The 15,962-nt window shown below is 37.9% G+C and overlaps 1 protein-coding gene across 1 annotated transcript in view; it reads right to left on the bottom strand.

Annotated features, from left to right (window-relative positions):
• The window catches only part of METAP1D (methionyl aminopeptidase type 1D (mitochondrial)), a gene marked incomplete at its 3' end in the record, with an annotated part of 16,341 nt that extends 3,442 nt beyond the window's left edge, over positions 1-12,899 (bottom strand). Inside the window, exons 1-5 of the mRNA XM_010285435.1 lie at positions 12,836-12,899; positions 7,464-7,630; positions 4,760-4,909; positions 1,176-1,324; positions 430-472 (exon numbers count right to left, since the gene is read on the bottom strand). Coding sequence (XP_010283737.1) covers positions 430-472; positions 1,176-1,324; positions 4,760-4,909; positions 7,464-7,630; positions 12,836-12,899 — 573 coding nt within the window. The remainder of the gene's footprint in view (positions 1-429; positions 473-1,175; positions 1,325-4,759; positions 4,910-7,463; positions 7,631-12,835) is intronic.
• Between the last annotated feature and the right edge of the window lie 3,063 nt (positions 12,900-15,962).

Here is a 15,962-nt window from a genome sequence, read left to right as displayed (position 1 = left end):
CAGGAAGAGGAAGATCAATCTTGGCAGAGTGAAGGAAAAATGCTGGCTTTCTTCATGTTAGCTCATCTCATACATATCTATCTTCAGCTGCTGCCCAGTACTGTGGTGCTCTGCATTAACTACACAGTGGATCAATAACAATTACACCTTCTCAAAAACATGACACATAGCAGGATTGGGTTGACATTTCACTTAGGCCAACATTGATCTCAGTGCATCTGATTCCAGTCCTAAATTCAAGTCAGGCCTGGGTCTAGCTGGAATAAACACACAGTTAAAAACAAAAAAGGAAACCAGCTGCTTGTGCCTTGGCTCAGAAGTAAACAGCACATCCATCTGTGCATCCCCCATCTCCAATCCACTATTCTTCCTGTTGCTACTAGTGATTCTAAAGTTGATCAAAGACTATTTTTTATATGAATTACTCACCGTGACATCAATGTTGATAATATCTCCATCCTGAAGAGGTCGACTGAAACATAAACAGAAAAAAAAAAAAAATGGTGACAGACAGTTCCCAGCAAAGGGAATATAAGAATAAACACCTAATGACACATACATAAAAAATCAGGGGGCAGATATTTTGTGATGGACAAAGGCAGAGGCAAATGAATAACCATTTTTAATGTTCAGCTCTCACTACTTAGAGAACAAGTGTAGCTGAATATAAAATAATGAGAAACAACTACCAGAAAAACATACCACCACCTGAAAAAATCTACCATTATATTTATTCTTTTTCTCTCACTAGGGTTCATATTTTACTTTGTGAGTAGCTGAATGTATTGCAAATAAAAAAACCCAACCAAAACCCAAACCCACATGAATTCAAATCTATTTATTCCTTACCCTATACTTATTTTGCTGGAGGGAAAAAAAAAAAAAAAAAAAAAAAAATCAGACTGTACTGATTCCCCCTTCCCCCCCCAAATTCTAAACGCATTATGCTATTTTTTTAAAAGTACCTGGACAAACAGGATAATATTTTTCTTCCTACTTCACATACATTTCTATAACATCTATCAGCATCATATGGTAACATGATATGCATCTGCAATAGGTCTACATATGACATTTAGTAATGATGAAGTATGTTCAATATTAAACACAATTTATTAATTTCAGTTTTAACATTTTCGTTCCCGGTGGTAAAATGTATATTATTGGGGAAATACCTGTCAGGAATACCATGACATACCACGTTGTTTACAGAAGTACAAACAGATTTTGGAAAACCTCCATAGCCCAGAGGTGAAGGATAGGCATTCTGTCTGATTATTTCATGATGAACAATGGAATCTATTTCTTCAGTTGTCATGCCAACCTAAAATATCAAACATAACATCCTGTTAAAAAAGCAAAGATAGTTTCTCATGTTTATTGAATGTGATTGCAGCCAAGCGTTTCAATGAAATCTTGGATGTTTCAAATACACTGTTTTGAGACAAGACACTAAACTGATATACTTTATTGATATATTGACCTTTTTTTAAATTAAAGAGAAAAAGGTTTTAAATAAAGCATGCAGTAGAAACGTGCACTCAAAGGTTCCTAGAAAACCTAAAATACTGTCTACTTACTCTCTGTTCTTTTTTCCACATTTGCTTTCTTAAAGACACCCATTTTCCATGGCATTTTGTTTCAGTAGCAGCTATAAAAATGTCTGGTTTCAATGCCTTCAGTCCTTTAATATTACACAATATTACTTTCCCTTTTTATTTGTAAAAGAAAGGATCTTAATCCTTGTAACTGCCCAGTACATAATGTACTTGTGCCTTTTATGAAATTTTTTTCCAAGTATTCTTTAATTTTATAAAAGATTTAAATATTTGGCTTCATATCTTGAGGATATTCTACTTAAAGTTGCCATAGCCTGGATGATCACAGTGAATCTACAAGCGCTTATCCATCATTTTTAGAAATCTTCATTTTTATGCTTGATGTTTTCTAGATTAATCTTTTTCTCACGATTTTACATATTAAAAAACCCCTCTCATAAATCATTCAGCCATTTCTGAGTATCCATGGAGTGGAAAATGCACACGCTTAAAATAATATTCTTCTTGCTTTTCTTTTGGATCAACTCTGTGTCTGGAATGGTTAGAGCTGAAATTTGAAATTTGGTAGGGAAACCTCCCTCATTGAGAAGAAGTGCCTTTGAGGGTTCCTCTGCAAATTGATTTTGATTTGAATGAGTTTTGAGCCTTTGAAAATCATACTTTGTACACATACTCTACAGTGGCTGTGATTTTGGAGGACTTTTTAGTAGCATGTGGAATATAGGCAGGCTGTGGCGCAGGAGGCATACTTACCCATGTATCGAAATATTCAGTGATCATGTACAGTGAATACAGCGGAGTGCACTTGTGTACCGTGCTGAAGAGAAAACCAGATCTATTTGCTCAGCTTGCATCTTACTCAGCACAAAAACGTGGCTGGGCAGATGAGGAGCGATGAACCCACTCAAGACCAGGACTTGGGGTTACTGTGCAAGCCCCCCGCTTTGCAGTAGCCATCGCAGCCTCTGTTCTGGGATGGCAGCCGCAGCCCCAGTGTGCTGTGTGCTGTCTGTATTGGACACTGCAGCCATTGGTTCTGGGTAAATACAGGTTTTCTGCTCCTGCCTTCGCTCACCCAGCTATCATCTTCAGCCCATAGACAAACTGAGCTGCTCTGTACCAGACTGGGTGCTGTCTGCCGCCACTCTGCTCCAGGAATTCAGTATGGCTTTTGGACACTCAGCAGACAGATCTGTGCTCTCTGCACGGAAGGCTTACACACTGAGAAGTTCTGCTTTTAACAGTATCTGCTTTACTTTTAAAGGATCTTTTGCTAGCTGGGCAACGCTGGGGAGGCACCTACTGCACACCTCATCCCTTATTTGGGACAGGGCAATCTGACGGTATCTAACGAAATGCTTTCATGTCATAGAATTAGCTCTTTATTCCCAAATCTTTAACTCAAACCCAGGAAATTCTACCATATCTAATACCATATTGTATTTTCAAGTCCCACAGGTAGTAAATAGTAATATCAAAACCATGCTCAGCCCAAACCTTGTCCCTCTGCATCCATGCATTATAATGCACCTTTGTTGTACTGGGGAATGTTACTGCCATTAGCTAAAGCACAGACGAGAGCTGGTCTGGAGGGCTGCGTGCAAGGTGGGTTCAGCAAGACAACAGGAACAGGTGGAGGAATGGGGCTCTTCAGATAAAATAGGAACACAGAGTTTACCTTGTAAGAATAGGCTAAAAGAGCTCAGTTTGTTTAATCTGGTGCACGGAAAGCTGTAATAGCTCTATTACTGTGTGAAGGGGACAGGCTCAAGGAAAGGCAGGAAGCTGTTTAACTTAAAGAGCAGTGTTGGCACAAGAACAAATGGATATAAACTGGCCATGCGCAGCATCAAGCTGGAAAGCAGAAGATGTTCTGTGTCGATGAAGGAGGGTTTTAGAGCATCCTCCCAGTCAGGGAAGCCTTGGCTGAACACTTACTGGTGTAAAAAGGGAGCTCACCCCTTGTCTGCGGTTGACTTGGGCAGCGGTCTCGGCACTGCAACTCCAAGTGCCACGTCCCTCCCAGTCCCACAGATCCTGGTCACATAATTCTTACCTTACACACTTTTTTTCCAAAATGTTCATTACATACATGTAGCGTTTTGCTATTATGTATGACTTGGCACACACTACGAACTGCATCACAGGCTATACCGGGCTGCATATTTTGCACATGATAATAACCAAAGATTATTTGTGAAAAACTACTCTCACTCATCACACCTTGATCCTTCAGAAACATGTATATGCCCTCAACTTCACAGGAGTAAGTTTCACTGTACTGGGAAATAACTGCATGTAAAGAAGTTGAACATGCATGAGCGTATATAAGATTAAAGCTTCAGGCAGTTTTGTTATTAGCCACCCCAGCTCCAGAATTAAACCTCTGGGAAAGTGTGACGATAGCCATAAGAAAAATGCACAGTAAACTGATAATTTTTTTCCCCTTTTAAGTCAATGGCATTGACCTATAGTCCCCATCCATCTCTGCATCTCATAGCTACTCAACCCATTTTACCCTATCTAGTATGCTATTACATGAAATACCAAGGCAAGGCTAAAAAAGCACTCCTTCATCTGCAAAACCTGGTAGTGCGCTCCTCCCAGTACATTATAACTTGGGAGGTATCCCAAAAAGCATACTGTAGAAACATTACTGGAAACCCTGAGGCTTTATTATTGATGTACTTTGGGAAACTGTGTGGAATTTGGCAGCTGTTTTTTCCAACAGCAGCGCTATGACTCGTGTTGCGCCAGACCCCATGGGACAGTGAGGGGCTGAAGGATGGACAGGAACGGAGGAGGCAGCCCAGCCCTTTGGGCTTGCACACATGCAGAGCTGGAAAGCAGGATGTACGAGAAAGATGGACCATGAATTGAAAGGAAAAAATGTAGTGTGTCCCTTATGAGAAACTCATGTGATTTGGCACCACCCAGAGAGGGAGATTACAGACAGAGCAATATTACGCCTGAGCCAGCAACTCACTCTAAGTACTACATAGGTCCAAAATACAGAAATAATTAAACAGGCATATCATGCATTGAATCAAAAGTTAATAAATCCTTCTTTTTTCAGGATCTAACTTAAGGTTGGATGCACATTAAGGGAAAGCAAGGAAAAAAAAAAGGTGGAAAAAACCCCCAAATAACTGAAAGCATAAAAGACATCCAAGCTGTTATGGGACTTCTGTAATTATTACCTTTAAGCCCTTTCCAGCCAGGAGCAGGACATGACGGGCCAATTGACAAGCTTGACGAAGCCCTTGAATCTGATCTTCGTTCTTAATTTCTATGTTGTCTCCCCAGTCTGGTACAATGCCTGTCGTCACATAGTCTGGCTTCTTTATGTGCTTGGAGAAAAAGGATTGAAAATGAAGATCAGAAAACTGAGCATGACAATGGGATCATTTTCTCAGATACTGCCTCCTGCTTCATGGCAGCTTGCCCTTTCTGTCGTAGTATCGACCTTCCTAAGCCATCAGGGCAAACCCTCAAGGCTGCCTCAGTATTTCTTCCACTGCCCTTTTGAACTTAACATTGCCTGTTACTACTGACTTACACAGTCTGTTAACCTTCCAGTGCTGAAACCCCAGATACTGCAGCCAATTTCCAGCACAGACAGTTGCAAGTTTTAAAACTGTGAGAGAAAGACTTAAAAAGTCTTCATTTTCGGTTGCAAAGAGCGGCACGTTTTCTACAAAAGGCATCTAAACACTGGAACTGATGGGACAAACATAAAGAATTAAACTCAAAAATTAAACTGATCAAATCCTTAGTTTGTCACCTAGATAAAACTCCTGTTAACTTCCAGGAGATTTTTTTTTTTTTACTAAAAACCTTAGAATTTAACTTATTTTAATTTAGAGTTTTTACTTATTAATCTAGTTCACATGCTGCCCATTTACAACACTATGCAAGGGTATCTCAATTTGCTGTGTCAAGGGAAAGTGTAATAAACTTTTTTTTCTGCACAGAAAGTTCTCAGCCCTCGTATAGAGGTGAAATTTCACTTCTGATTTTTTTAAACCACAAAAATCCCTTGACAAGTGTATGAACTATAACAAACTAATAGTAACGGTAACATCTTGCAGAGAGATGGAAATGCACTTTCTCTCGGAGGGTCCTGGGCTGTTTCACTGGCTGAGGAAGAGCCCCTTTGCCCACCACAGCCAGGCTGATTCTTTGCCACATGGGCCATGGGGCAAGTTTTATACTGACTTCACAAAATACAGAATCAAGCTGGCAGGCATAAAACAAAGTGGGCACTTGGGATGTACACAACAAGACCATACAACATCAGGGTGTAGGAGTAAAGCAAAGCGGTGCAAACAATTAGCTCTAGTGGAACTTTCAACAGGAATACTGTTGTTACTCCTACGGGTATTTCACTTCTACTCTGATAAAAAGTGAAACTATTTTTAGTGGATTCATGTCAACAGAATTTCAGATTTACATTTTGTTAAAATAAATGGCATATCAACCCTAACAACATCCTATTGCAGTAGTTTAGGACTTAATTTAGAAGAAAAAAAAAACCACATTTGCTGTATTAGCAACTGCATACACAGCAGCACCCTTGCTTTCCCCTTGGAGGGCACTTACCTAGTAACTGCTGAGACCTGACCCTGCTGACCTGTAAGATCTGTTAAGGAAGAAGCCCAAAGCAGCATACATACAAGTCTATGTATACAGTTTCACACCAATATCTTGAAAAAAACCCATGTTATTTCAACATGATTTCTGGCATACTCTGTATGAAGTAATAACTTTGGCCTCAAGTTTTCAGAGTTGAAGAACTGGACTGATTTTTAGATAGTCTGAGAACTCTGATCTGTGAAAACAACTCTTCAGTATGACAATATATTTCTCCCTCTTTATCCTAAAAGAAGCATCTAAATACAAGAGAAAAAAGTTTTTTTTAAACATTTGAAAATATATAAAACATATAACCCTATGTTCTCCCTGCACACAGAACTTCCACAGCCTCTTAGGCATAAAAGCCCTACATCCAGCATCCTTATCTACTTTCCCATCCAAGAACTTTTTAGTATTTCTGGCCCATGGAAATACTCTGTATTTTGCATAAGAAATCTATAATAAAATTAAAAGTAAAATTTAAAAAAGTACTGATACATATCCTGAAAAGCACTGTTTAGAAAGGGTACTTTTGTTTTCTTTTGGCTAAAGGAAAGATGCTAATCAGTTAATCTGTATGCTGTACTTAAATGGAAAAAAAAAAAGAAAAGAAAGAAAAAAAAAAAGAAAAAAGTAAAGAAAAAGAAGGAAACCAGAAGTGGAACACATGCTAAAATTGCATGAAAAAGTTCTTTTTGGCTCTGAAGTAAATAAAAATAAAAGTATATGTTGCAAGAAAAGAAAACACTCAGGCAAAGACAAGTTTAGAACGTGCAGTGGGGTTGTGGGGCAACTACCAGCAGGTATTGTACCTTCTCTTCCTACATCTCACATAAACAATTAACAAAACCTTCAACCAAATATAAACATTTTTATAAGTAACTTACTAGAGATTTATACAGAAAAGGGCTCAGATGATCATGAATGATTCCTACTGACTTTTGGTAGGACTGTCTATAATTGTCCAAAACTAGAATCTGGACCCAGAAGTGTTAAGTGTTGACGGATGATTATAATATGCCACGTTTATACTACCATAACTGAACAAGCCCCGGGTTTAAGCTCCCTAATAATTAGATATGCCACTGCGTTTAACATGGTAAGCAGTTGAAAACGCCTCTCACCAGTGCTCCTATTTCAAATACCGGACCAAGCAACAGGACAGTGATCCAAACCCCCAGCTGTCGGACAATGAATACACTTGATCACGCCTGCAGTCGAACTCTATACTGACTTGAAGAACAGATTAGATAATAGAAATCGCAGTACCTTAGGAACTGGGTGAGCTGGAGAAACCGTGGCTGGCCAGACTATACTACAAGCAGTATTTCTTTGTCCCTGAAAAAAGAAGCATCTTCGCTGTTGATTGCTTGACTGCCTGTGCAGATAGATACGACTGCACGAAGAAAAGATTACGTGGCAGCCAGACACAGAACCTGTTAAGAGATAAGTTAAAAATGGTTAACATTTTTTTCTACTGCCACATTACAAAATGGAAAGTATGCAAAAAGAAGGGCATCAAACCACAGAACTCATGTAGTAGTCAAGGGTAGTTCAAATTGTTCAAATCTTGTACCATTAGAGAAAGAGCATTAATACCGAGAAGCAAAAAGAACAAAAAACCTCCACAAACAGTACTTCAAAGCTTTATAAAATACCAGATCTATTTTGACTTGATGCATTAAAAAGTAGTGTGTGTCAATACGCCAAAGCTTACAGCCAGGAGTGATGCTCTAACTGGCCCCTGCTTGTAGCCATTTGCACAGCTAGAAGCTGAACTGTTCAAGGCTTGGGGAAATGGTGAATAAGGGACAATAGCAAGAAAAGAGGAGAGAAAAAAAAAAGATTTAATTTTGATTTCAGACAATACTTTCACCTGTATTTCTGCAGAACTGGTCACAGATTTGAGCACAACCAAGTTGCTCTTGTCATTTGCACCAAGACACAAGGAACAGAGTTCAATTTGTCCTGCCTAGCAGGGCAACAGAACAAACTTCAAGAGATATTTTTAATCTTGGCCAAAGGCATTTGAAGGGATTAAAATTTGTAATTGACTTGAAATATTCAAATCAGATTTTCATTTAATTCACATGGGAATTTGGGATGTCAGTTCATCACAGTATCCATTGCTCAAACTTAGCTGTTGGGCAATGACACATTTCACCCCCCTCCCAAAAAGAAAAAAAAAAAAAAAGAAAAAAAGGGGGGAAAAGGGCATTGAGTCCCAAAGGTTGTCAGAGACATCAAAACCAAAATAATGCACCACAGAAGACAATGCTAGCATCAAAACCGGGAAATACAATAAATTCAAAAGGATTACTGACACTGCCCAATTAAACTACAATTACATGTAGTACATATTTCCATTACAGAAACATTCTATAATCTAAACAGAGAGGTTTCTTGAAACATGAGTTTCACATAGTAGTTAATCTGCTTCTGAAAAATGTCATATGTATACAAACACAAGAGCAATCTTTTGTGGCAAATAACCCATATGAATAATTACTCTTTAGTAAAAAGAAAGTGTTTTCATTTAAACAGAAGTAACTAAACAATTTTATATCACAGAAATTAAGAAATGAGTCTACTACATATTTTGTAACTATGTAAAAAAGATTTTTTTTTTAGAAGAGTTTCTTCCATATCTTGTATGTTTTTATTGTACCTTCCTTTCCTCTGGATGCATTTATCAGGTCCAGATGCAGAAATTATCCTTCCACATGCACACTTGGTTTTATAGACAGCCTTTTTACAGCATTCCATGATATACAGGAGATTTGAGTTACGCACCTTTTTTGGAGCCCCAAAACGGAGAATGAATGAAATAGTTGCATGGGGTTTGCTTTAGAAATGTTCCCAACTGTCTTTTTGCACACTGATCAGTGCTATGTTTGGTTACCAACATCTGAATTTGCACAACATCTGAAAGGTTGTAAAGACTTTTACTCAATGCAAGCAAATTTTTACCATTTTAAAAAATTGTTTATAAGTAATAAGGCAGAATTGGAGACCGAGGCTCAGATCAAGCGCTCAGTATAACCTAGGTATCCCAGTGGAAGTTGCCTGCTTCAGGTGTCCCCATGGAAGTGGAGCTGCCCAGTTAAGAGAGAGTGGATTGATTTGGTGGTGTTTTAATTAACATTTAGTCAACAACTTCATCATCTACTGCTTTCCTAGGGTCTCCTTCACAAGAAAAAAATCATCGTGTAATTAAAAAAAATTAAATCTGGGCCATCTAGCCTGCACAATGTATAAGCACATCCAAAGACCCCAAAGTGTCTTAACAAACCCCCTGGCCGGTTTGTACCCGTTTCTGGAAGCTGGAAGCACAGAATCAGCTGAGGCAGCAACTTTTGGGACATCGGAAGTAGCAATCAGCCTGCCAGCAGATCTTTTACAGAGTGCAGCGGAAGTACCTTGCTCTTACCGCAGCTGAAAGTATTATAAATATATTGAAAACCCACACTCATTGATGTGGTCAGTTAAAGTCCACATGGACATAAATATGTGAACGTGTATTTCAAATGCTCTCCTTGACGCACGGCATGCTGCCCAGGCACCTTGTCTACTGTGTAAAAGTTTAATTGAGGAAAAAAAGGTGCGAGTGTGCTTGTCAATTATTCAACGATAAAACTCCAAATGACCCAAATACACACCATTAAATACATTAAACCAGTTTATATTCATGGGTGCATGCCTATCGACTATCCCACATTCAGAAGGGATACCTTTTTATTTGGAACAAAATTTTTTCCTCTATTCTCCCAAACATACGCTGTAAGTGTTGTCACAAGATAACAGGATAATAAGGTACTGTAGTCTGTTGTTATTCTACTAACTACTCATTACAAACCAGACGCATACAAAAATATCTACTACTTGAACAGGTGAAAAGTGACAACCAAATAAATATCACCATGGTATAATATGACTCCTAAAATACATCGCAAGACTTATAAACACAGGACAACTAAACCTTTATTTGAAATACAAAAAAAATTGTAACAGAAAACATTCTCCTACAAAGTAAAAATAAAATGAAATAAAATGGCATTAAAATATAATGAAGTTACTGTTTTATAATGAAAATCTGGAGTCCATCCACAGACTTCCTTCCTTAAGAAGGCCTTCCTAATGTCTCCACAGCTCCTTTTATTTTTAAAGCTCCCACATTCACAGCTAATTCGATATAGCAACATCATCAATCACCGAAGACAGGAACAACTGGCTGTATTCTCCGAGTCTGGCTCAGATATTCCCTCCTCCTCATCCCTTACACCTATCAAAGCTTTTCTCAGTGCCTTATTTACTTCTGCAACACTGCTGCTCAAGCACATCCTTTTTGCTAAGCGTTCGTGTATATTAATTACTGTAAGATAGTTCATAAACACGGGATTTGTGCAGCTGCCAGTGGAAACTGCAGCCATCGGAGCGAGCCCAGCGTTTGAAGCCGGGTAGCCTGGAAACACGCCAGCACAGCCAGGATGCAAAGTTGACCCTTTATGTTTTTTCTCTCCCCCAACAGCAAAGCTACGTCACTTGCCACGAGTAACAGAATATTTACTATCAGCTGCAATAAGGAGAATTATTACCAGCGTTACTGAATCACACCAGCAGATACGATGTGCCGAGCACAGAGAATTAGAGACAACTGCTCCTCTGACTCGACACTGAATCACACTGTGCGATCCATACGCACGCATGTCCTGCCGGAGCCGCTGGATTCCTCAGCATACCCTACAGACCTTAATTTGTATAAATATGCACTGTGAGCTTTTGTGAATTACCAGATGAATTTATCTTATGTGGAAATTACATTTCCTTTTCCTTTTAAACAAGTCAGCCAAAGGGGCTGAATATAGAATTCAAGTGTGATGATGGGTGGGAGCGTTTTAAGTGACTGATTTTGCAGTACAATGTGCCCTATATTTATTAGCCTTTTACTCTAGGTCTGTTTTAATTGTTATCTGTTCATGCATGCTACACTATATAATGAAATGCTCCCATTTCACTCACAGAGTAGAGAGTTTTTTATGTGTATCTCTATTAATGACCCTTAATTAAGTTGATTTTAGTCATTTAAATGTGATTTTCCTCTGGTCAAGAAGTATTTTTAAAGGGAGATGTTGGAAATGAACTCTCACATAAGCCTTTTCCTAATGCTTCTTGTTTAAGAGTTACAGCAATTTATCAGCTACGTTTTCGATGAATGAGGTGTGTGAGAGCCATGCAAAAAACTGCTCATCTACATGATTCATCAAACGTGACTGTTAGCAACCATTTTTTTTGTAATTATTTATGAAAGACTTCAACTTTCCCAGCAATTAGCAAAAATGTTACCAAAGGATAAACTTCATGACAGTTGTAAGATACAATAAATACAAGAGTACATCTTAAAAGAGCCAAGAAAGAAATTTAAGGTATTTTAGAATAATTTAGTCATAGTATCAACAGAAGCACAGTACCAAAATTATTTAGGGTTACAAGAATTAACATCCAACCGATTCAGGCAATAAAACCAACTTGCTTTTGATAAAGTAAATCTTACTTAATTTATATGAACAAATAACATCAAAAGCATTGTTCAGATAACTAATTTTTAAATATGTGATTGAATATTTATATATTTTTTTTTAAACTTAAAAAAAGAATGACCATGGAGATTTTCTTGGTATATATGCATTTGAGGGTAGAACACTAGAAATCGTTATTTTGGCTTGTCAGGTTATTTTAATATTATATCATAATTTTGGTTCTTGTGCAAATATTCATTTGGCTGAAAATTCAGAGGAATGAAGTTTAAAGTGAGGTATTAAAAATCAGTATGTGTAATGATATGTGGAATCCAACCAATGCAACTAGGTAATATATATAGCTTTTTACTATTAATTACCAAATGTTCCCATTTTTCAATCCAAAATAATGGCTGTGGTTTGATAGATCTTTACTTGTAATTCTGTCTTAATAAAACACTGACTTTGTAATCCCTGTGTTGTAAAGGTACATCCAAGCTTCAAAAATAGGATGGGAAAGATTAAAGGTTCTCTCCAACTCCGTGTAACCTGTGTAGCAGAAGAGGAGCTCACATTTCACAAGCAATAACCTGTGCATTTGCTAAAAAAAAAAAAAAAAGGGGGGGGAGCGGGAAGAACAACATAGGGAAATGCCTGAGGCAGAAGTTGAAACTGATTGGGCCAAGTAGAAGAACAAGAGCCCCTGAAATTAAACAAAAGCAAATTCATTCTGTTGACAGATGTTGATTACATCAAAGCCACGAAGGAACTTTTTTTCTGTTTCTTTTTTTTCCTTTTTTGCAACTAATACCTCTGCATTTTCTGTACATTAAGGATATAACATATCTTAATCAACATAACCCAACACGTAATAATTTTTAAATTTGGTAAAAGTATACTGTAACGAGGTCTTAACGACAGGCTTCTCCAAACAAGAGTGTATTCACATGGTCATGTCTGCATACCCGTGCTGGTCACGCCATCATCAGCCCCTTACTTCCAGGGGTTAACTGCTCTGGCAGCCAAATAAAATACAGAGAGCGCTGTGTAATTATGGAGACAGTCAAAGGGCAGACTCTATTTTGAAATCTATTTGCAGAGACAAGGTCTTCCAATTTCGCTCACAGGAAACAAGCTGGTAAAGGGGGTCTCCTCCTCTCCAGATGCTTTCCACACTTTTTTCCCACATCAGGAAATCGTGGACATGGACACCATGCAGCACTGTTTCCTGGATTGCAGGCCTATGTCATTACAAGGAGAAGAGCAAGGCCATGCTCGTGAGAAATATTTCCTCCTAATTGCCCATATTAGGGGAAAGCAAAACCCACAAGGACTACTGAAAATGTGACTAGCAGCAATTTGTAAACAGGACGCAGCCACAGCTGTCATGATGGTACTGGAAAAGAGAAAACAGAAATGAAAGGGTAAAAACACTCTGGTTTTAATAACATGATTGGGGAAATGAAATATTCATCAGGATAGACGTGACTTCAGTTACAACAGCAACACATTGGTGAAAACCTCGACAACAGCATGCTTATGACTGTACCCTGAGAAACCAAAATACAGACTAGTATCTTGCAAACATTATATTCTAATTGGCATTGTTTTATTTAATTATTGAAATTAACTGGAAGTTAACGACAGAAGATGTTTAGTTAATAACGGCATTAACAAAATTGCTCTCCTAAGAGCCAATAAAGCAAGTCAATGGCCAAACGCTGACCAACTCCAAGGGAATGGAGTCAGCCCCTCTGCCGACACCACTGAGATTCCTCAATGACACCAAAAAAAAATCAAGTTTGGCCCTCAGGACCAGTTAAGCTCCCTGCTGATTACAATTTTGCCTTTACTTCACAGAGGGTGGAACCTGGCAATTTGTAGCATGCCAATACAAATGAGGTTTTTTTATTGTGTGCAAATTTACAAACTATATAGACATTCTCATTTGGCTTTCCTTATTATGACTTCATCTAGACCAGCACACTAAAATGATGAATCAGAGCCTTCTGAAATAATGCTGTTGTTCTAATTCATTATTCAGTCAAACTTAGGGCCAACAAAATAGCTGTTCTACAAGTTGGTAAACTGGGAAACAACAGGGAATCAGAACCTGTTCTATTTACAGGAAGGATGACAGCCTAAGGGTACTTCATCCCAATAATAACAACATTCAAGTAATAGTGCCCAGGTCATGACAAGCCATGACCCTCCCCATAGCTCCTTCAGGAAGCTGGCTCGGTGCCACCTTTTATCAGCAGCAACCAACAGTCTTCTTGTTTGTTAAAGTTGCAAAAGGAAAAATTAATTTTATATCCTTAAAAACCCCTCTGACCAACTGAGCAGTTGTATATGTATGTATACACACACAGCTTCACCAAGCCAGAATAAGAAATAAATTCACCAACTGAGCAGAATCCTGGTATCATTAAACAGCACTTTTCCATTTTATTATAGGATTTAAAAAATACAGAGTACAATCTAACTATATCCGAATGATATTCATTCATATATGAAAGGAAATTAATTGTCTATTACAGAAAATAGGACTGGGCTGTACAGGCTTGATTTTGGGAACAGGGCATTGCAGTTCTCCAATACAGCCTTCCACCCTAATGTTATTTCTACTACATTTTCTTTCTCTCTCTGATAGAATAACACAAGTAGAAAATAGAAAGTGTTGCCTAAAGCAGTATCACAGCAAAATGAAACAAGTCGGGTACAAACGCTGGACAAAGCAATATTAAGAGTTTCATACACAGTTAATATCAGGGGAATTGAGGCTCCAGATCACAGCATCTGGCAAGTTTCAACTTCTGTGAGTAGCAGGAGAAACATTCCTCTTATGTTACTGCATTCCTATACCGAGTAAATTAATTTATCATAAAGTGAATAAATTAGAATGAGAAACATATTTGCTCAGGTTTGCCTATTTAAATATATCTTTCAATCACCATCTAGGTTTTTTAAAAGATCAGAGGAATTACTTTTGCTTGGTTATTTTACTCATTTTTTTGACTTTGTAGGGAAGTACAACTGTTGGAACAAGTTACTCTGTTTAAAAAATAGTAGTTGTTTCAGATTAAAATAATAAGCTATTCAAACAGTCCTTACACACACACACAAAACCGAATCTTCTTGTTAATATGCACCCACCGCTTTAACATTCATTGAATACTACTGGGATAAAATCTTTTCAGGTGCTCTGTGAAACAACTGTTTTTCAACTGGAGTGGTTATGTTCTATATACACACCTGATACAGTATTAAATGTTAAAAATAAATTCTGCTTTACCCTCTTAAATTTCCATCCGAAATAGAAACAGTGTCTGAATCACCACAAAAAACGTTTCCCACAGAAACCCTTTCAGTGGGTGAGCAAGGCTGTTGAAATAAGAATAAACTTTGCATAGAAAATTTAGGACTGCTCCTGAACATCGTATCAGGGTTTTCTGTGTAGCTTGAGACACAAGAAGAGAATGGTGTCAGTCTTTTCCCCCCACAAAATATAAGATCCATTGCAATAATTATTTTCAATGCACCTGCAGCCAAATCTCTTAAGGATACAAGATGATTCCTGAATCGTTAGCCAGTCTCATCTCAAAATTTAAAAAAAAGTGTTTACTGATAGCAACTGGGATGAATACCCTAATAAAATAAGATGACATTACTACTAACTTGGTAAAAATAACTGCTAGCAGTGTTTCTTGCCTTGTATTAAATGTTGTTACTTACTTGTATTGTCCTGTTTTCACATAAAAACCAAGTTACGTTAGGACAGTGAGTCTTTACTGAGAAAACACGTACATGTCCCTCTCTATAGTGAAGAGTACAAGGTTGGGGAATTACATCCTACAACGTGGACTTCAAAATAGATGAGCAGAGAGGTGTAAGAGTTTACAGCTGTTTCTACTACACTATTGTGGTGGCGGTGGAAACAAGCTCTTTTTTTTTTTTTTTTCCTCCAAGAAGATGCTCTGCACAAGGAAGATGTTCGAATCAAGAGCTTCTAACATCCTTATTAGAACATTCATTTTTAAACCTGTCAGTCATTAGTATGTGCTATTTAGTGCATACCTTGGAAGCTTATTCATAAATACGTGACATCTGGGTCACTGAATGAACTATAATCATAGGATTATGGGTCGAATTTGGAAGAGTATGGTATAATGTTTGGGAGCTGTTTCAATTTTTTTTTTTAAATACCTTTCACTTATCTCCTTGCTTAACATTTACAAAGACCTCTTTCTTA

This window comes from Phaethon lepturus, unplaced genomic scaffold (assembly GCF_000687285.1).
Source record: "Phaethon lepturus isolate BGI_N335 unplaced genomic scaffold, ASM68728v1 scaffold15644, whole genome shotgun sequence".
Taxonomy (NCBI): Eukaryota; Metazoa; Chordata; class Aves; order Phaethontiformes; family Phaethontidae; genus Phaethon; species Phaethon lepturus.
The sequence above is the reverse complement of the archived record's forward strand: the minus strand, read 5'-3'. Positions and strand labels throughout refer to the sequence as shown.